The 21,452-nt window shown below is 48.2% G+C and overlaps 7 protein-coding genes across 7 annotated transcripts; 2 read left to right on the top strand and 5 right to left on the bottom strand.

Annotated features, from left to right (window-relative positions):
- Positions 1–1,995: 1,995 nt before the first annotated feature.
- BP5553_04544 (Uncharacterized protein) lies at positions 1,996–4,202 on the bottom strand (the record flags this gene model as incomplete). Its single annotated transcript, XM_032013167.1, has 2 exons — positions 1,996–2,551; positions 2,608–4,202. 2 exons carry the CDS (start codon positions 4,200–4,202, stop codon positions 1,996–1,998), a joined length of 2,151 nt encoding a protein of 716 aa, XP_031869767.1.
- Positions 4,203–5,707: 1,505 nt separating this feature from the next.
- BP5553_04545 (uncharacterized protein) lies at positions 5,708–7,088 on the bottom strand (the record flags this gene model as incomplete). The annotated part of the gene is made up of 5 exons (XM_032013168.1): positions 5,708–5,866; positions 6,033–6,243; positions 6,607–6,708; positions 6,822–6,943; positions 7,014–7,088. The coding sequence occupies 5 exons, from the start codon at positions 7,086–7,088 to the stop codon at positions 5,708–5,710; spliced, it is 669 nt and encodes a 222-aa protein (XP_031869768.1).
- Positions 7,089–9,127: 2,039 nt separating this feature from the next.
- On the bottom strand, positions 9,128–10,246 carry BP5553_04546 (uncharacterized protein; the record flags this gene model as incomplete). The annotated part of the gene is made up of 4 exons (XM_032013169.1): positions 9,128–9,234; positions 9,285–9,413; positions 9,476–9,838; positions 10,015–10,246. 4 exons carry the CDS (start codon positions 10,244–10,246, stop codon positions 9,128–9,130), a joined length of 831 nt encoding a protein of 276 aa, XP_031869769.1.
- Positions 10,247–13,449: 3,203 nt separating this feature from the next.
- BP5553_04547 (D-3-phosphoglycerate dehydrogenase) lies at positions 13,450–15,171 on the bottom strand (the record flags this gene model as incomplete). The annotated part of the gene is made up of 1 exon (XM_032013170.1): positions 13,450–15,171. The coding sequence occupies one exon, from the start codon at positions 15,169–15,171 to the stop codon at positions 13,450–13,452; it is 1,722 nt and encodes a 573-aa protein (XP_031869770.1).
- A 710-nt stretch (positions 15,172–15,881) lies between these two features.
- Positions 15,882–17,068, bottom strand: BP5553_04548 (putative lactoylglutathione lyase; the record flags this gene model as incomplete). Its single annotated transcript, XM_032013171.1, has 5 exons — positions 15,882–16,057; positions 16,104–16,392; positions 16,443–16,879; positions 16,944–16,972; positions 17,028–17,068. 5 exons carry the CDS (start codon positions 17,066–17,068, stop codon positions 15,882–15,884), a joined length of 972 nt encoding a protein of 323 aa, XP_031869771.1.
- A 1,089-nt stretch (positions 17,069–18,157) lies between these two features.
- On the top strand, positions 18,158–18,865 carry BP5553_04549 (uncharacterized protein; the record flags this gene model as incomplete). The annotated part of the gene is made up of 1 exon (XM_032013172.1): positions 18,158–18,865. The coding sequence occupies one exon, from the start codon at positions 18,158–18,160 to the stop codon at positions 18,863–18,865; it is 708 nt and encodes a 235-aa protein (XP_031869772.1).
- Positions 18,866–20,215: 1,350 nt separating this feature from the next.
- On the top strand, positions 20,216–20,932 carry BP5553_04550 (S-adenosyl-L-methionine-dependent methyltransferase; the record flags this gene model as incomplete). Its single annotated transcript, XM_032013173.1, has 1 exon — positions 20,216–20,932. The coding sequence occupies one exon, from the start codon at positions 20,216–20,218 to the stop codon at positions 20,930–20,932; it is 717 nt and encodes a 238-aa protein (XP_031869773.1).
- Positions 20,933–21,452: the final 520 nt, after the last annotated feature.

A 21,452-nucleotide genomic window follows, 5' to 3' on the forward strand; every position in this document is an offset into this window, starting at 1 on the left:
AACGGGCGGACCTGATCGTCGGGCTCGTGGAAAACTTGGTTGATTGGCATATAATTGATCACGCCTCCGGTAACTTCCACAAGGGAGGGATGCCGCGAAAAGCGCGTGTGGAGCGTGCCGGATGTAGTGCTGGCAGCCGAGAGCTGAGGCTCGAGAATGCGAAGAGACGTGATAGCTAAAATGTGATACAATATATATTTAGGTTTCGGGGGGAAGGGCGCCTACTCTGCCGGATTTCTGGGACGCAGCGGCGAGGGGGAAGGGGCCAGAGGGGGCCGAAAGCGCGTGCTGTTGGTTGGTGGCTAGTTTGAGAGGAGAGAAAAGCGCAATGATCAGATGCAGAAGAGGTGGATGAGGAAGATATTGTTAGATGAGTTATGAGTTGGTCGAACCTATGACAGAGTTTCTCGGAATTTGGGATCGTGGATCGTCAAATACGGACATGACAAGCGAATTTCAAAATCTGACGCTGAATCTTCTTCGTTGGGTGGAGGGTTTGAGTCACATCAATCTGCGTGCCATTTGTTGGTGCTTAGATTGAGAGGGGACGAACAGGACCTTCTAGAATTGAAGCTAGACGAAGTAGAGTGAGATATGGATTAGGAGTTTAGGTACAGCTCCGTAGCCTACCTCACCGCTGGTGATTGCACCTTTGAGTTGCCCACCAGAGGCTAAGCAGCTCACCAAGTATGACAGCAGCCCTCAAGGCCAAGCCAGATCATATCTAGAATGCGTACTGTATGGTCATGACTGGAGTACGTGTCCGGGTTATTTACAAGGAACGCGACAACTTGAAGGAGCTACAAGGAAACCACCAAGCTGGAATTGTATTGGGCTGGTAGGATGTAGACAAGAACGCGGGCAACAGTGTACATATTCTGTATATACATAAAATGGCAAAATATATAAAATCGAGAAAGTTGTATAAAATTGACAAGCCATATAAAAATGACAAAATACATAAAAATGACAAGACATAAAAGAAATAACTAGGTTCACCTTGTACTTCTCTAGTGTAGATGTAGTTTTGATAGTATTGATAGCCCAGGCTCCTTCCTTGACGACCTTATTTGCCTAAGAGATAGCTAGAGTTGAGTAAAACCTGCTTGTTATATGGACAAGAAAGGTTTGACTCCTGTTTTGGGGTATTTTCGCAAGAGGACAGATTCTATAAATATTTAAAACAGGCTTTAACCGCTTCTGATCCACGGCAAACTCGAGCGTACTAATAGTAAAGTCATCGAGGTTTCCATCCGTAGGGATACTGTCTACCTTAAATAACCAGTCCTCTCCCAGGCTCCATGTAGGCACGAACCCTATTGCCCCTATGATGGCTTCTTTCGTTCCTCTCTAGTCTCCCATTTTCTCCTACTTTCTCCCCTGGGTTGAAAATTTAAAGACGTAGTAGGTAGTCTTGGTTAAAGAAATCAATATGACTTGCGGTAGATGTTTGTATACCGTTGCATACTGAGTCTTGAAGTTTATTAGAATTTATTAGAATTTATTAACTTATAGATGTTCAAGGTCAGAGATCTAGTCTTGAGAGGAAATAACAGTAAACCCAGAAGAAGCCAATAGAAATATTGGGTGATCTTATGATAAGGCCTTGGAATGGTCAAATTGAATATACAGAATATGTATAAGCCTCAAGAGAGGATCTTGAGATTACGAGGGGTGAGTTATAAAGGTACGAAGACCTATGCGTAAGAAGACTGCGGAAGACGCATAAGCCGCGTCCCCCTCCCTAACTTTTGGCTGGAATACATGCTAAAACTAGTGATGGTATATTAAATATAGCAAATAATGATAGTCATGAATACCCCTTTAAGGTGTCTTATTCGAAAATAAGTGTTGGTATTACTCGGCTCGTAACATGCAAGAGTTATAGCTATATAGCAGTTGGGACCGCTATTAATAGAGCCATGCACTGCTATTTCGTCCCTAGCCTTATGCTACCATACAGCTGCTATCGCAAGGCAATAGTATTTCCCAATTTCAAGTTTTTGTCTTCGTCGCAGCTCCGCGCCTTCTAAACTTCCGCGGATCCTTTCTGCTCATCTTGGACTTATCCCTCGTCCCCTTTCCACCCTCCCAGAACCCACCACCGCCTTTCTTCCCAATAAGAGTTCTATGGCAAAATCCACAGTCCTCTGGCCTATAATTCTGTTCTCTACTACACCAGCCACAGACCATACGATTAGCCCACTCATTGGGGTGTTCCTCGCCTTCGTCGTGGCACTTGTCACAAGTATACACCTTCTGACAGCAACTGAACCTGAACCACCTATAGCTCTTCGTATAATGGCGGCAGCGTCCACGTTTGGGAAGTTCGGTGCCAGGTGTCAGTCCAAGGGTTTCTTTCTTTCTGCGTGGTCCTGCGGAAGGGAGTCGGTCTGCCGAAGAGATGCGGAGGAATTTGGTCTGCGGGATCTTGAATGTCAATTTATGGTGGCATTCTCTGCACACGTTGGTTGTTGTTTCACCGCGGACCGAGATGAGACCCGGTGCTGGGTAGGCTGTGGAGCATTGAGCACAAGTTGGGATGAATGTGCTGGGCTTGTAGTCAGTATAATAAAGAGCATTCGATGGGGAAGAAATGATAATTACCTTGGCAACATGTCAACGATGATGCAGCCATCAAGATCCAAGAAACCAGCTCTGACAGCGTGAGCATGAACGAAATCTCTCCGAAAGCCGACGCTCAGCGGAGTAGCGCATTTCTTGCAACTTTCCGATTTGACAGCTCCATTCTTCAACCCCTTCACATCCATGACTTCCTTACACCTTTCACACTTGACTGAGATGTTTAGTATCGCCACCTCAAGCAACTCTATTCCATAAAGCTCAACGAACGGGAAAGAAATTGCAGTTCCACGCTCTGAGTTCTGGACAGGTTGTTGAGATGCTTCGCCTGGTTCATGCTCAACAACTACACCGCCCTCGTTCTCGGACGATTCGTCTCCGGAATCGTAACTATCATATCCGAAATCAGAACCGGAGTGATCGTCATGATTGATGATAGTCCATTCTGGAGGCCGGATGATGTATTGGATGTGACTTCGTTCAGCGTCTTGTTGTGCCTCAACTGATTTTCCCTTCTCTGCTGATATGGGTATATTTTCTTCCTGTGATTGGGGTTGTTGGGCCATTATCGGCACTAGGGGTTGAGTCTCTGGAAGGAACGTAGTTTTTGAGAGTGTATGCATATTTTGGGCAAGAAAATTGACATGACCCATTAGTGTAGTGTCTTTTTGTTGACTTGCCTTTAGCTCAAATCCTTTCTCAACAGCGGTTGACTCTTTGGAGCCAGTTCCGTCAAGGCGGACACGGCAAGGTTGAAGGGGATAAAGTAAAGGAACAAACAATTGGACGGTTTTCATAGCCTGCAGAGTGGGAGGGAGTTCAGTTCGTCTTCGAGGCTCAATAGGTAGTGTATAAGCAATCCCATCACCTGACTTCTTGTAAAGTGGGAGTCTTCCCATACGAGCCTCTAGCTGACGGACCTCGTTCTCTCGCCTCTTGGATGCTTCTTCTTTTTGCTGTGCTGTAAAGACTTCAACTGGCTTTGTAGAAATTGGAATTGGTTTATCATCCTTAATCAAGGTTTTCCTGGCATCAGCGGCGGGGCCTGTACCTCTGGCAGGCGCTATTGATCTTGGAGATTGGGCTGAAAGATGTCTGGTATCTTTATTTGGCACTAGCTTAATTGTATCTGCTTTCGGCGCAGAGAGAAACAACTCAAGGTTTCTATCAAGAGCTTTCAACAGCTCCAAGAGCGTACCATCAGGTTTCTCTTGAACAAGGCCGTCAAAACCAGATTCGATATTGAAAGCAAACCCTCTCGGAATGTCTCTATTTCCAACTAGTAATGAAGGCTTGGCTTCTGGATATGCAGCAGGTACCGAGAGACTGCACTCTAGCGCCGATAGATCAAACGGAAAGTCTGGATCTGATGGAGAAAGGTTGAACTTGAGAAGAGTCGCTCCATGTGACTGCCTCGTCTCCTTGGGATTGAACCGTCTTCGGATTTGGCCGATTTGGAACTCTCTGGGGTCTTCGGTTTGTGCCCGCGGGACTGGCTTGGGTACCACACGAGAGGCAATGGGGGTAGCTACGGCCTGCTGCCGATCCTGGGCCATGCCGTCGTTGCTAGAAAGGGGTCCAGAACCGGAGGATTGCCGTAAGCCTTCCCGCGCCGACATTGTACCCTCCGTTTCAGGAGAGGAAATGGTACTGTGCAGAAACGGACAGTCGTTCCCCGCTCGACAATGACCTGCCAACTCAGTTAGTATACCGTATGACTGTCGTATGTCATCAGAGCTCTATGTGCTGCCCCGTCATATCACGTGGTGTCACTTTGGGTTTGCCATATTGGGTCATACAGCCTCCTCATGACAAAAGCCACTGAGGGACAACTCAATCGACAGCTCAAGAGCTCAATGGACCAACAGCTCGACGCCTCAACACTTTGAAGGTGACCGTCAAGAGCACCGCTGCTAGGCACAGATAGGGGGTGGAGATCACGAGACCCGGAGCGAATGCCGTACAACACCATCGCCTGTCTGCATGCAGTCGATGTGTACAAAGTCCATAACCGCCGCAGGGCAGCGAATCAAAATATTTGCAAAGAAATCCGAAAAATACCTGTTGGGCCAAAATAGCGACAGACCCTTGTGTTCAGCGGCTGCCTCAAACCGCGTGAGCTGGAATCACGTCCGGTAGCAGCTTCTGCCAACGCATCAGTCAAACGAGCAGATGACCTGGTTCACTTGGGCAGGTTCTGTGGGCGAATATGCGTTGCAACCTTGTGCCGCGCATAAACTTGCGCTGGAGCTTGCACGTGCAAGGACAGAGCACCGGGAGAACTGGTGACGGAGGGAGCGGAGGGAGCGGTGAAGGATATTACGAGGGACTGACCTGGTTGTGGTGGTTGTGGTGGACGTGCGGAATCTGCTGCGCTGGGTGTCATGAGAGTTAGTCGTTAGTTGTTACTCGAGCAGTTGACAGTCTATAATCTTGGCTTTGATATTGGTGGTGGCGGGCGGTTTGTTTTTTTGGCAGCGGGGAGAGATCGGGTTGCTGAGCACGAGTAAGTGGCGCGGGCAGGTGGCGCGGGGCAATGGAGAAAGGGAATGTTAAATGGACAAACGGCTCTCTCTCCTTGGAGGAAGAACTCTCTTATTAGCTTGGAAAAGGATCGAGGGACTGGCTCTGGGGTAGTGGAAATTGAGTTTAATTGTGCGTCAGGTTGTGACTCGAAGCCGCTATTATGAGTCTTGAGTCGCAATGAGTTGCAATGAGTCGCGATGGAGACAAAACAAAATGGCTTAATGACTCACGCTTCGCACAAGAAGCCACTCGCAGCTCAAGGTGAGCAAGAAAACGACAGCGGGTACTGCAGCTACTGCCCCGGAAGACATTGTTTGGGTTGCAGGCTCGAACACACTTGCAAGGACAGCCATGGATGCCGCCACAACTTCCACAACTCCCCCGGACTCCAAGCCGTCCAGAAGAGGAAATTGATTAAATCGCCAGAAATAAACAAAAGATATATATTTGTTTTGGGTTTCGCGACGAGACAACGGCGGCATCTTCTAGCTTCACATGCACTGGCGGTTTATTATGGCTGCGCCAATGACGCCCAGTGACGATGCGATGCGTCCCTAACAACCTTAATATCTTGATTTCGGTCTTGAAAATGGCGCCTTTACGCCGTGCCGATTACTTTCGCAATGAAACCACGGTCACACCTATTTGCATCCCGTGTGCTTGCAGAGGCCGAGACCGTCGATTGCAGCAAAGCCTGGGATTTTCCCCAGTCCGAAGCTGACGATGGAACGGGTGCCCGAGCTTCAGGAAATCGGATCTGGTCCAAGCTAAAGTTGTTTAGTGTCGGGGAAGAACCCGCCTCCGGTATGCTACTGTAGGCACCGTGGAACAATTGGGCTTCACCTCCCCGCTCGAATTCCCCAGATGTGCGACATCGAACGCAACAAGCTTCCGGTTCCACGGTCCCTCGGCCCCCAACTTACCACCAGTGGCGGAAGCCTTCCCCGCGATTTGGGAGCCGCTTTCAAAGTAAGTGTTTCTGCTGTATTAATTCCAACGGCGCCTGAGAAAGCCCAGTTACCCGTGGCAAAATCGAAGGCCGGCTGCAAGGTGGCGAGACATTGAAGCTCAAACCAGATTTTGGCCCAGATCTCCTGTACATCGAGTAGGGTTCCGGCAGGAAGTTCTACTCTTCTTTATGGTAATCAGAGTGAGAAAGGAAAAGGGGCCACTGACTTCACTAATAGTATGAAACCACTCGTGATATTCATGGGCAGAAGGAACCTAGTATCATTTCCGTGTAGCTTGCCTGTGGTTTGCATTGAACATTGCCCATTGCCTATTCGCCGTCTCAATCAAATGCCTATCGACGCCTCGTGCCTCAAACCAGTGGCAATTTCTACACTCTTGACGTGAGGGGGCGCTCTGCTATGGCCTTAATGTTAGGTTCGGATATTGCCCTTCCAGTGCTCGAATGTAGTCCCATCAAACATGTCACATCTATCATTCATCATAGCGGGCGTAGCTCGTAGCATCATGTCCAAAGGCGTCTCTCACGTATCACTCCCTTCACTTCCCCTCTGATGTTGTTGGCTATCCGTCTGCCCAGCGGAACCCGCTATCGTTTCCTCGCCCAGAACTTTACTCGCGGCCATAAACCTATTTACGCAAACGCATTAGCCGCCTACTCGTCATATTGGGTGGGACGCCTAGCGCTCCTTCTCAACCTCATCATCTAGCACCGGAGAAAATGATAGGGGCTGTCAACGTACAATCCACCATGAAAAGCGCCCAATCCGCGGATGGACTCCGCCTGCACACTTGTCATTCGGAGGAGGTTCTCGAGATCCGCTAGGTTGGCGGAGAGTTGTGCTAGTTGAGCATGTAGATGAGACTGCGGAAATATTGGTTAGAATTGGGAGGCCACTTGGTAATTGCACTGTCAAGTAGAAATAGCGTCATACCAATTGTCGCGGCTTGATGCTGCTCGGTGCTGTCGAGAGTCGGGGCGCGTTCGATGTTGGGAGCCGGGATGTCATTTTTGGGGGAAGTAATGCTAATTTGAGATTTCCTGGATTGGGATATACAGTCCGAGAGATTGGGCTTGAGATAGGCGGAGAGGAGGTATCTGAGAGGGTGAAGTCACCTACGTGTTGGTCGCGTTGAAGTTGTTGAAGCTTGCTGAAAGTAAGCAAATTTTGAGCTCGGGCCATCGACCGCCCCACCCCTCCATCGGTTCGACACCAATATTTATATAGATAAGGTAGTTTGTTGTAAAACGGTTAATAAGGATATATAGAAGAGATGCGGCTACTCTAAAGGCACGATTACTAGTAAATTCTGTTATTAAAATACTTAGGACTACATACTGTCTTCGTCCCATACTACCATGAAGTTAACATGTAGCTCAAAGATCTAATTTTAGGGCTTTTGGGCCGCATGAGCACCATGTTGGCCCTAATCGGTCATGCAAAACTGCCGCATTCATGACACAACTGAAAACCCTACTCCTTTGAAAATATTGATAATTGGTAGATGCTAGTTCGCAGCCTTATAATGTTGGGCAAACTAGAGTGAGTCATGAGAGCGTGTATAGTACAATATGGTTAGGGACGACAGGCCTGGCCTGGCTCTTGTCGTTTCAGTACTTGAGAAGTAGATACGAGGCGAGGGAGGTTCAGGTGGTCGAAGAAAGAGAGATGAAACCTTTCGTTTTGCCTCATGTCATTCGCCAGCTCAATGTTGAGCACGGGAATGAATGGCGCCTAATTGGCGGACGCTCAATGTACCACCCAAACGGCGCTTATCTCTCTGGCCACTCCAAGGCAGAATCTGGTGCGGGTCTCATCGCGATACCGTCTAATGCAATACTGTAGTTGGTGAGTCAGGATTGCTTGTTTCATATAGATTCAGCGTAACGCCCAGATAATTACAATGCTAGTCAAACCAACATCTATTCTGGTTCACAATTACCATGTCGAGGCGAGATGACGAGCCGCCGAAAACCCAACCATGAAGAGCTCAAAAAAGTTCCAACAATAAGCAATGTTGGATAACGGAAGGGCGCTTTCTCAATTAAGGAATTCTTCTATAAAGTACGGGTGGTGCGTCCAAGTTTTCCTATCCAGACCAACCTTAGTTATCATATTCAACACTTCGTCTTCAAACCAAAACGAACCGACTTCGACGCATTTATCAAACCGTTCATTATCTTGGGCTCATCAAAACCTCCATCGTCGTCAAATGTCTTCCGCTGCTACCAAGACCTTCCGGTTTTTGACTGCCTCTTAGGTCATCAGACTTCATATATAAGGATTCTCGCCAACCGCCAGCCAAGTCAACCTGCCATGCTAGATTCAGCAGTCAACTCGCCAATGAATATCAAGTACTATGAGAAGGAGGAGAATCTCTTCCAGCTGGCGGCCAACCCTAGCTGAGAAGATCATGAAGAACCATGCATACCAGGACGGAAACAAGAGGACAGCGCTTCTCGCTGCCGATATGTTCTTGAAGATCAATGGTTATCAGCTTCAAGAGCGACCTATGGCTCCTGATGCTATTAATCAACGATATCACCAATGCCCATGTCGCCGTGACGACGAGCCAATGGGATGCGAAACAGCTGGGACAATACTACGAATCAATTACGACGCCCATTGAAGCTTGGAGTCCGGAGATTATGGAATGTCGCAATGCAGCAACGGAGTATTGAGGATTCGGTGGGCCAAAGTGATGTTCAGGGTTGGCGTGGCAGTGGGTTAGTCTGTTCTACCATGTAGCTAGTGAATGGGTAATTGAAGTTGGGTGGGAATGGGTCTTACTTGATGGCCTACCTAGTCGTATGTTAGACGATTTTGGATATTGTAATGAACAATTCAACCGTTCGCTATTTATGAGTCAAACCAATGGGGTTTGCGGGAATCTTGGATAAGACACGGTGAATTATGTTGTAATAAGATCTAAAGTATTACCAAGTGTACAAAATACTCACAAAACAACCCGACGCCATTCTTGGTGCTAATTCCCGCAAATTGAACCTGGCGGTTCTAAGCCAAGGATAGTACAACTACATACCTTATCAAAAGTTCGTAGACATATCCTTGGGAATGCTCTCTGTATCTTTGAGCTCATCTAAGATTGGCTGCAACCGTTGTGCTGACTCTCTGAGACTGCGTTCGAACGCCTCTGTCTAAGATTAGCAGGAGATAGATATGTATTAAAGTATGTAGGCAGACCGTCTGGCGTTCCGTCAAGGGTGATTGCATGTGTTGCTCCATAGGTATGAAGAGTTGCTGGGCTACTGTTTGTATCCGATTGACGGGGAAGGTCTTGCGGTATCTCAAGTCGAGGATACAGTGATGACTCTAGATGATATTAGTTAAGCGTTCTATTTCTAGAATGACTGCCAGCGACGTAATATTATTACCATGGGAGAAGTGTCGCGTATCGTGGTGGAATTTCAATGGATACAAATATTGGTCGTGCGCCATGGAGCAACCGCCCTGCAGCATGGTTCCTCTTTTGAAAGCCTGGCAGATTTCGGGGTCTAGCAAGACAAATGCTTCCTCTGGATCCCCGAGATATACTTCGACCTCGCGAGTCGCTGGAGCCCCTTGGGGGCTGATAGTGATGAACTTTGCAGTTGCTGTGTGAATGGCACGGTAAGTGGTTACTGGTGGCTTCTTGACTGCGCGAGTGCAGATTCGAATTTGTGGGATGATATGACGCATAAATCCACCGTCGCAGGTGAGAAGTTGGGGGGTTTGACGTGTTGTTGGAATCGGACACGCTGGAGTCGATTAGAGTAGGGAATTGACTAGGAACCTTGGGGACGCGTCAAGCTCGACGTTGGAATGTTCCTCGAGAGATTTTGAAAAGGAGAAGACCTGTGGAGGAGAATGTCGAGTCGCTGCAGAGTGAATGTTTAGATAACGCTTGCAAGTAGCTTCGATCTTTTAGATCTACGATGGTGCAGCAGGCCTTGGGTGCCCGAATTGCGAAGTGCCTGTAGGATCTTGAGTTCGGAGCGAGGTCGTTGGCGACGAGGCTCTAATGCGAGTCTCAAAGTAGGCTGGGGCAGACGTCGGTCTTCGCCGCCTTCACACGCAACAACTACGTATGAGAGCAGCAAAAAGGTGGTAACGGCGCTAGACTTATGGAAAAGGAAACAAATAGTATCTCGCCTCGAAAGTCTCATATGTAGGGTATGACACAGTTTTGGACGAAATCGTTGATTTCGTAGGGCGAGAGGTCGTCTACGAAACGGCTTCGGCTCTCAAACCTCTGTCCCGTTGGACCCCCAAGAGGTTTATCGTATGCTTAATTATAAGCATTATCATTTTAAATACGGTTGTACGACAGAATATCTCCCATCTTCACCGCTTCTATTTGATGGTAACGTAAGTATTAGATAGTAAGCACAATTCCTAGTAGGTGCTATTTAGTATCATGAGTCATGCAAATAAAATCGACCACACATGTGCTAGCTTTTGAAAGGCAATTCGAGCTCTAATGGCGCACACCAAGAGTCTCGTTTGGTGAATCGGCAAGGCTTTTGACATTAGTGATGCCATTAGTAGAGTAATTCGTCGCTGATACAAGTGGAGTAGTACCGTATCCCACATCTACGTGGAGTCCCCACCGTAGCCCTTTAAGCCCTAACGAAGGATTGAAGCTCTTATAAAGCACGCTTGGTCGACTCATCCATCCATTCACTGCGAGAGGTTCTGACATCTCCACTCTTCAAGCTGTAATATTTCGCAGGCTTCAGGACAAAAGGTATAACAGCTATACCCCATTTGGCGTAAAGTTGTATTCCATGATGTCGAAGTTGCGGATTATGCCGGTGGAGTAATGAGTTGGACCTTTCTCCAAGTTTCCATCAGTGCGGTTACTCCCTCGTGCCTTTCCACCTACATGGTACAAACTGGATTGTCCATGAGCTGTACGAATCTTCTTAGCCGAGGGATGTAGGGGGATGACAAGATTATTGTTCCGAGAGCGATAGGTTTAGGCGGAGGAAGGTTGAGCTTGATGGGAGTGAAGGGGACGACGCAGACTTCGACTTCAAGGGATTGCAGATCTTGGATATGAGATTCTGTTATGATTGTCGTGTGCTGTTGCGATTGCTAATAAGGAGTGAGTAAGAGAGAGTGAAACTTGGGTGGTTGTATTATACTGATATATCTCGTCCTCGAATTTCCTATTTGTCAGCTCTTTCAACTGGACAAGTCATATGTCAGAAGCCACGTATACACCACAGTAGATTTTCCCGACAAGTAGAAAATGCCCTGAGCTTCTACGCCTAGTGGGCGTCGAATTCGAGCACAATACACTTATCCACTGACAGAATTTAGGGTTCCAACATAGCTGAATTGAAGAGCTATCCGATTGGGAAATAAGCTAATACTATAGCCTTTGATCCGTAGGAGAGTAGCGAAACAAGCAGTTGGGACTGAAATCTGTTAGGAACCACCGCCATCGACATGGCTATAAGAGCAAAGACCTCACAGACAAACTAGCTAGCAACATACAAGAAGTGTTACGCGGCAATAACCCATATTACACAACACGCCAGGACACATCCGCTTGTCTAGCTCTACCCAAGGGACCGTAAAACGGCTGAGAAAACAACCAGAGCTAGAAAATTACGTATGACTCAGGCGACAGCCTCCCATCAGTGGTGAGGGGGTTCAAGCACCATCAATAAGCTACCAATATTTGGAGACAAAGGGCTACTTCGAACGCTGTTGTACAAATATGTGCGATGAACATGCCTTCCGCCATGTTATCGGTGATAGGGGGCGAATCGATAAGGTGGTTTGTGGTTTGCCAGGGGATATCTGCTGCTGGAAGCCAACTGGACTGAACCCATAGTGCTCCATAACAGCAAAAATAAATTCATCAGAATGCACTGATTATGTCCCGCCGTTTGTACACAGTTGATGTCCCCATAGCTGCTGAGAAGGTCCATCGGCTCCTCTTCATGGTTACTCCCACCGTCTGTCGCTGCCACCAATTAAATGGCTCAGCGACGCCTTCGGATTGGCCCAGGGAGGGCAGACACCCCTACTACAGGGGCTGAAAGTTCCCCGTGGGTATGCTGCAGTAGGGGTACAGTATACAATTTGGATAATGCTTGGGGTTCCGCTTCCAGCAAACTGGCTGGCCTAAGAATTGTGTTCATCATGATGGCTTGCAATTATTGCTCTTCACAGCGATCTACACCTGTTCGCCATTCATGTCAGCTCGTTATAGCAAGTCTTTGAGGGTAGGAATACTTGTGAGACAGGTAGACCGGTCTATAGTGTTAAGGGGGGTTATGACTAGGAAGACTTGACGCTTGAATGACTGTGTGATTTCTTACCAGGTGGTCCTACTGTGAATGTTGACGAGAGATTGTCCTTCGACAAGAGTGGAGAGTACGAGGGAGGGATGCTATATCCCTAGTTCTAAAGGCAAAATAGGTCAGCAAATGATGAATACCACTAAGGGGAAAGTGAAATATCAGCTTACCACGTCAGGCCACACTCCTTGAGGTGTGCCCAAGTGTACTTGAAGCCCTTTCCTTGCGGAGTGGTTCTATTACTGATGATGATGTTCGTCGCGGGAGGTAGAGCGTGAAAGTAGAAGTTAGCTGGTGAGTCTAGACGTATGCTAAGGTTCAAGTCGGAGATCGAGAAGGAGATGATTAGGATTGGAATATATCTAGGCTGGAATCAGCGGTGTTTGCAGATACGCGACTTTTACTGCCCATTAGTCACCGCCCGGAACAGCTTCAAACTCATGGCTATCAACATTCTGCTTAGTTGACGATAAGGTGAAGCAGGACATCTATCTAAAAGGAGATATCTCACTTTTAAGGGGGAAAGTAAGGTTAAATAAGAAAATAAATATGTATTATGAACTGTTTTGGCTGCCTTAACCTTGGATGGAAAAGACGTAGTACGCCGGTCTTTTCATGTCACTTGCACGATTAGGTCTGCTATCTCACATAGAGCTATCTCACGTAAGCCGGAAGCTTTGTTCTCATAGAACTGTTGAGAGTTTGGGTGTTTAAAATCCGTTGAGTCTATGCCATCTGACGGTCATATCTTGCTTGGAATAACAACTGTATGCAGAAAAGAGTAGAAAAAAGCAGAAACGCCTACCTACCTTCCTTGCCCAGTTCATGTGTTGAACATCCAAGATAACCATCCTTTCTCCATCCTTTCTCCATCCTTTCTCCATCCTTTCTCCATCCTTTCTCCATCCTTTCTCCATCCTTTCTCCATCCTTTCTCCATCCNCCATCCTTTCTCCATCCTTTCTCCATCCTTTCTCCATCCTTTCTCCATCCTTTCTCCATCCTTTCTCCATCCTTTCTCCATCCTTTCTCCATCCCAATACATCAATACCTCCTTCAAAGTTTCACAACGCTAACATTCAAAATTCCTTTCGCAGCCCTCAACTCATCCTCAACCTCCTTCCCAACTTCGCCCTCAATACCCAAAATCATCAAAGCCTCTTTTTCTTCCTCCACTTGATCAGACCCAGTTGCTTGTGCCTCCTCCACTTTCTCCAACGCCGCCACGTTCATGAACCGAATATTGATGCCATGCTTCCCTAAGATGCCACCAACCCCGCCAATCTTGCCAGGGCGATCGTAATTGTGTAGTACAAGTAATGTCCCTTCCGGGATAAAACTAGCACTGAATTTATCCAGCCTCGAGATATAAACTGTATTTCCACTCACATATCCACTGATAATGCCCTCTCCAGAGTCACTGGCTCTTAGCGTCACTAGACTGGCATAGACCAGATCCCTAGGGCTACCACCACGGTTGTGGATCTCATTGACGACAATCCCCTTCTCCTTCGCAATGAGCCTAGCGTTGACGATATTCACATCTCTGCCACCACTATCAGAAATGGAGGAGGTAAGGCCTTTGACTAGAGCAGCGAATAAGGGTCGGGTATTACTGATCCCAGCAAGCTCTCCCTCATATACGAGATCGAATGTCCTGCCACCGAGAGCGCCTTTGGAGCCCTTTCCGCTGTAACGCTGGGTATATAAGCTGCCCATTTTCTCGACCAGCTTGACAAATGGCTGCAACTTTCTGTATTCTTCAGGTAGGATAAGTGGTGCGTTCACGGCGCTGGTTGGAAGACCTCCTTTGAGAATGATCAGGACCTGAGCGCAGACATCCATGGATACATTTTCTTGTGCTTCAACAGTCGAGGCTCCGAGATGTGGGGTTGCCACGACTTTTTGGTGTCGACAGAGAGCTTCTGCTGCGGAACCTGGAGCTGGAGGTTCGGACGTGAAGACATCGAGCCCCGCGCCGGCGATTGTACCGGCATTTATGGCTTCGAGGAGTGCGGCTTCATTGTATACACCCCCGCGGGCAACATTGAGGACCCTAGCCGTCTTCTTCATAGTATCGAGCTCGGGTTTTCCGATAAGATCTAGTGTGCTTGCTATGAGTGGTGTGTGGATCGTGAGGAAATCCACCTTGGGGAGGAGAGTGGCAAGATCAGACACAAGCGTCACGTTGGCTGAAGCTGCGATCTCAGGACTGGCGTATGGATCCATGGCTACGACTTTCATGCCCAATCCAACGCCCATCCGCGCAACTTTCAATCCTACCTTCCCCAGTCCAATTATCCCCAGTGTCTTCCCGCCGACTTCCGTTCCGACTAGTTTACTCCTTTCCCAGCCCCCGTTACGCAGACTCCGATCTCCGGCGGGAACATTGCGTGCCACGGCCATGAGGAGAGCGATTGTGTGTTCTGCTGCTGCGACTATGTTGCCGCTTGGGCTGTTCACGACGATAATGCCATGCGTGGTAGCTGCTTCAACATCCACATTATCAACTCCCACTCCCGCACGTGCAACAACCTTGAGGTTTTTGGCGGCTGCGAGGACAGTAGCGGTAACTTTGGTCTCGGAACGGATTATGAGACCGTGGTATTGCGGGATTATAGACAGAAGCTCCTCCGCCGAGAGACCCTTTGGCTGATCGATGTCGAAATGCGGGGAGAGCAGGGCGAGGCCATCTGGAGAGACTTTCTCTGGGATCAGGATCTTGGGACGAGACGAGGAAGAACTGCCTTCCAGTGGAGCGATGGCAGAAGGGGCCATTGCGAACAATTGATTTTAGAAAACGAATCGAACAAAAGAAACCGTGTACTGTTATATAGCTAGGTGGACTGAGAAACGGGGTTCAAGGAACAGACAAAAGGAGTAGATAGATATTGCTGAGCGAACAACGCTTTGGAATTCGAATGGCGAGATCAGGGATGACGGGGGGAGATCAGTGAGTCGAGTTCAGTTCAGATCAGGAACAGACGGGGAGGGAACAAGTACAGCCTTATGTTGCACCTCAGCACCCAGCAGCGATGTCGCTCGAGATGGTGGGGTCCCCGGAATGCAGGAAGCCCATTATTTGCTTTCTTATTTCAGAACCCCCGCGTTCTGCTGCATCGAGCTTATTAGCTGCGACCGCTTCAATTGCGCCCAGCGGCGCCACCGGGAAAGCGACCCCGATCTACGAGCACAGTACTCCAAGCTGCGAGTACGACGGAGGATGGACTACAGTATGATATACAGTATTATGCAACCCCCCCACATCATCCCCCCGCGGGTAAGCATCAAGTCACCTGAATGCTTTACAAGAGAACGGACACGAAACAAAACAAAACGAAACGAAACGAAACTCGGTGTCTGCGAGTTTATTCTTGGTTCCATGAGCATTGACATGCGACGGCGGATGGAATATTCATGGGTTTCTGCAGGTCTGTCTCCCTCTCCCTCTCCCTCTCTGTCTCCGTCTCTACAGCCAAGTCCGGCCACTACCAGTTGGCCCGGCCCTTCAGCTTCTCATTCTGAATGACCTCAATCCAGTAATTATCCGGGTCGAGGACAAACGCAACGTTCTTCATGCGGCCATCAGTTAGCCTCTTCTTCCAATTTACCCCCAGCTCCTCAAAACGCTTGCATGCAGCGTCCAGGTCATCAACAGAAACGCCTGCTGGAATTAGCCTGGTCCAATGTTTAGAGCAAGACTGCCTTACAAATATGCCCAAAGCCTTGCGGCTGATCGTTGCCATTGTGGTATTTGAAACTCGCGTCCTTTTCAGTTCCATAATTCCAAGTCAACTCCAAAAGACCCTCTCTATCAGCGAGAGGGTTAACACCATCTGCTGAAGCAGTCGGGATGCCCTTCTCGCCAGGGTAGCCGAGGAAATAGAGGTTGAAGTTGGAGCTCGCGTTCTCGCTCGTTCGCATTAATTCCATCCCCATAACCTCCTTATAGAACTTAAGAGACTTTTCGGGATCCTTGATCCGGATCATCGTGTGGTTCTAATATTGTAAACGCGTGTTCCGGGGGATATACGCAAGGAAGGCCTTACCATCCGGTATGTTTGGACGTCGCTGGTTGTAATGCCCTCAGTTTTCTCCATGGGATTCTGGCCAATAATCTCAACCCAATATCCGTCAGGATCCAGTGCGAAAGCAATATGCCTCATTCGCCCGTCGGACAATTTCTTCTGAAACTTGTAGCCCGCATCTTCAATTCTCTGGCAAGCAGCCTGGAGGTTGTCGACGCTGATACATGTATGCCCGAAGCCCTTGAAAGGTTCACTATTTCCATTTGTGATTTTGTAATCGGGATCGTTTTCGGTGCCATAGTTGTGCGTCAACTCGATCAAACCCTCGCGATCGCTAAAATGGTTGGCATGTGAAAGGGCCTTTGGGGAATCGTAACCCATAAAGTAGAGATCGAATTTAGCTTCAGGTTGCTCGATCTTTCGAATCATCTTCATGCCAAGATATTCGTAGAATTTCACTGATCAAGCACGTCAAGTTAGACCAAGGGATCATGGTACATAGCTTTAGGAGGGGAGACGCACCGGACTCTTTGGGGTCCTTCACCCGAATCCTATCTATGAGATCAGTATAATTCATGGATGAAGATGGCCGAGTGTTTCTCGCACATCGAGTGATTGAATTTATAAGACTTCAAATCTGTCGCCATGGTTGCGTATTTGGCCGCTATGGTGTCTCATCAGTACAGTTCAACCTGCTACCAAAGCGGGATTGGGATCTCAATGGAGCTCGTACCGGGTGCTACAGTGCTAAAGCTGGACCGAATAATGCTGGTTCTGGAGAGCCTCTGTAGATTGAGGATTGAGTTGGACAGCATAAAACTTAAGGGATTTGAGAAATAGCTTGAATGGCAGGATTGAGGAGAGAGGGACGATTGACGATCAGAGAGCTCAAGCCCCACAGAATTGCGGTGTGACGTGTAGATATAACTTAATAAACTACCCCGGATTTAAAGCCGAGGAAGACACAATCATCACAGGCCGACCCAGAACATGCCCAGGGTTCTGTAGCTCTTCTAGGCTCGGTCCACTGTTGTGCCCATTAGGTATGAGTCCTTGCACATCGATGATTGTTGACATAAAGAGTATCCCTCTATTCTGACCATCTCCTTTTTGAAATTGGCTCAGGAGGAAAGCAAAGCATTATTGGGTATCGTACAGAGTAGATGGTAAGTACTACTTCGTACTCTGTTACGGAGTATGTATACAGTAAGAACCATGATAGGCCCGTTCCCAACGGCCAGGGAAACGGGCATAAACTTCGTGAGCGAAGGGATTTCGGTGCAGATACTACGTATAGCAAACACAAGAAGCCACTCCAGGCATGGTTATCTTATCGCATCGTGCCGTCATGGATTGGTGGGTTACATCGAAATTGCCCGTAGTTCTGGGCGCAAAGCAAGCTAAGATGCTGCCCCAACCTCCGTACCTGGTATGTAACCTTCAACTTCAACCTTCAAGCTCCCCACGACGAAAACAATCACCAACCTCAGACCGCCTTGGTTACTCCACACCGCGTTGAGTGTCGCGGACGTCACAGCCAATTGTTTGCGCTGCGGAATATATAGATGCCATTGTGAGTAGAATAGAGCTTTTCCTACCCCCCTTTCTATCGCATCCTATCAGCTTTCCCCTTGTCCGGATGGAGCTGACCTTAATTGCAACATAGTATTTACTCCCAGCCCTCACACATCAACAATTTAATGTCCGATAAAATGCTCCTCACAAAACCCCTCACTATGTTCCTCTCCCAAAATACCTCGCCGGAACTCCCAACGATGCTACTGATCTCATCGACCGGCAAGCTTCTCTCGAGTTGCTCCCCTCTCCCAGCCTCTACGCTCCGCACACAATCAACTGTGGCCAGCACACTCTGGAATCTCCACCACCCCGACCCTGACCGCGATCCCCACCAATCTGCTGGCAATAACCACGTCTCGTCCCCTCAGTCCGTCTCCTCCCAAGCAACGACAGAAGGCCCCTCATCCCCAGCACCTTCAGGCGCAAGTACGACAAACGGAAGCGACCTGAACTCAATAACCATACAAATATCGCACGGCATAATGGTCATCCGGTCGCTCTCATGTGGACTCCTATTTGTAGCTATAGGCCCTTCCAGCGTCCCAACTACTATAACAGCTTTACCAGATTTAAGCTCTCTTGCGCCGCATACACCTCGTGTTGCCTCGTCGCATACATCACCTCCATCTTCGCCGGCCCCACAGCAGGAGAGTCACGAGGCGATCCCAGAGAACGATATGTCAGGAAGTGCGGTGGCAGCAACCGGGAGCGGCTTTCCGTCACAAGTTGGTAGCGTTAGAAGCTCGGTCGCTCGGGCCAGCAAGAAAGCCAATCTTATGGCGATAAAGAGACAAGCGGAAGAAGTTTCGAGATGGTTGGATGACAGATTGCAAGGTTTCACGCTGGGTTCTGGAGAGGGGCGGTGAGCTGGTGAAGTCTGAAAGAGGTCTCAGATATTACGACAACATAACTTTGTTGAAGGCCGAGGTCGGAAGATCTTCCACCTTGATGATTGGGGAATCGGGGGATCTGGGGATCAGCAGGAACCGAAACCAATAGCTCCTGGTTATAGCAGCTACGTGTGATCACACAACTAGCCGTGCGACATAATCTGGTTACGGTCTGGCACATCGCCTGCCCAAGCCATTCTCCATCCTTTTCCGGGAAACGGGCCTAAGAGCCTCCTAGACAAGGCTGGAACTATACCATACAAGGAAACAGAATCCAATCTGGGGATCTCAAGAAATGAGCCAATGCAATATGGGCTCCATTGAAAGACTTGTCTCATAATGGTGTCAATGTGCGGTAGTGAAAGTATTATGAGCTTTATGATTTAAGTTGGTGGCAGAGATCCTAGTGGACTTGATCTAGATACAACCTGAAAAGGATACCTTTAAAGGCTGTGATCTGCAAGAACTAGGTAGCAAGCAATCTGATGTGGATCGTCTCCCACTTTGGCGAGGCTATATAATTTTACCTTTTTGACTCTTGTTTCCTTCCACAACTTCTAACCCAATCCTTTCCTAGTTCTACTTAAGTGTTGCTCGGGACTGGGCTAACAAGACTTGCTTCTCGGACAGGGAAGCTCTTCTAGTCAGCCAGTAAATGAAGGTGGGAGCTGCAGCCTGTGCCTCTGACTCCACTGTAGATACATCTGGCTCATATCTTATCAATCGATCTCCATCTAATCTCCCTCACAATATCTGCGTCGTCATCTACGGAGTAGAGAGCGCGCATCTATTGGCATAAGAGCTTAGGCCGGATATCGGCCAAAGGAGTTCAAATCGCCAACTCCGCACCAATGCCTTTGACGTGGGCTGACATCATTGGAGTGTATTAGCCTGATTAGACGTAGGAGTAGGCTCTCGGGGACTGGAGACCTTAGGTTTTGATGCTATTACTCAACGGCTGGCAGCAGCTTATTGTTATTTGCACCCTCATTTCGGTTGCGGATATTATACGTTCTCCGATTCTGAGGTTCCACTCCTGCCTAATGGGACTAACCCACTTCCATCCAGTCAAAAGCGCAACGTTCGATAGAGTCGAAGCCTAAATATGAGTCAATGGGTAACTTGTATTCAAGCGAATTCCGTTTTCCATCTTTGAACAGTAAGATCTCCCGGCACTCATTACTCGCAGTTGAGACTATAAAACCAAGTGGTTCGTCCTTCCGAGAAGCTTCGGTTTCCTAGAGCTTCTTAACTTAAAGTATCACAAGTCAAACGTTGCACTTGATATTCTCTAGCTGTCTCTTCCATTTATACCAGACCTCCATCATGGCACAGGCTCATGGATATTCCTCATATACTACACCCATCCCGAAAGAAGCATACGATAAGTTCGACGAGGTGGATAACTGGATCTGCGATTCCTTGGTCCCGCAAGATGCTGGCCTAGAGAGCACCCTCAAAACCCATGGTGGATCCGTTCTTGACCCCATCAATGTCCACCCCAACCAAGGCAAACTGCTCTATCTCCTGGCAAAAATGAACAATGCCAAACGCATCCTAGAAGTCGGAACTCTAGGCGGCTACTCAGCGATCTGGCTAGCCAAGGCCCTGCCCTCAGGTGGAAAGGTCATAACCCTCGAGCTTGACCCCAAGTCAGCTGCCGTCGCGGAATCTAACATCAAGAACGCGGGGTTTGAGGATAAAGTCGAGGTCAGAGTTGGACCAGCTCTCGAGACTTTGGAGAAGATGAGCAAGGGAGGGGAGGAAAAGTTTGATTTGGTGTTTATTGATGCGGATAAGGAAAATAATCCTGGGTATTTCAAGCGGGCGCTGGAGTTTAGTAGGGCTGGGACGTTGATTGTGGTTGATAATGTGGTGAGGCGGGGAAGGGTTGTGGATGCGGGGTCCGAGGACCCTAATGTTCTAGGGATTAGGAAGCTCTTTGAGATGTTTAAGAATGAGAAGAGGGTTGAGACTACGGCTATTCAGACTGTTGGCGGGAAAGGATGGGATGGCCTTGCCTTTGCCTTAGTTGTAGAGTAGATTTGCGGCTGGTCGGGCAGCACAACTGAGTCTTTGCTGTCGCTCAGAAACAACCTTGGATGGTGTCTGACCTCTTGCTTGCAATCCGAGAGGCTGATGAGGTTATTCATTTGTAGGTAGAAGTTGTGTGTAGGAACAAAAGGGAATACTCCGGGTAAAATTAACCTGTTGTGTCTTATATGATCCGCCTCCCAACATGTCGAAATTAAAGAAGCACAAATTCTTATTTATTGGAAGCAGGCTCTCACCCCCGAGCAGGTAGGACTATTTAAGCAAGACCCTGCTGTAAGGCCCCCCCAATATGAGTGGTATGGCAAATTTAACGTTTTGTAGGTAGCAGCTGTTATACCAGAACAGTATCCTTTCAGCGTCTATAACTTTTAGTTGCTAGAGAGCGAGAACCTGAGTCGAATGAGCTAAAGGATAAACGAGTAGTTCCAACTATACTCTTGACAAAGACAAGTTTTAGCCCAGGTGACGTCCCGGAAGATCTGAAAGTAATTTCACTGCCAAATGATAT

Source organism: Venustampulla echinocandica, assembly GCF_003357145.1.
Source record: "Venustampulla echinocandica strain BP 5553 chromosome Unknown scaffold_2, whole genome shotgun sequence".
Taxonomy (NCBI): domain Eukaryota; kingdom Fungi; phylum Ascomycota; class Leotiomycetes; order Helotiales; family Pleuroascaceae; genus Venustampulla; species Venustampulla echinocandica.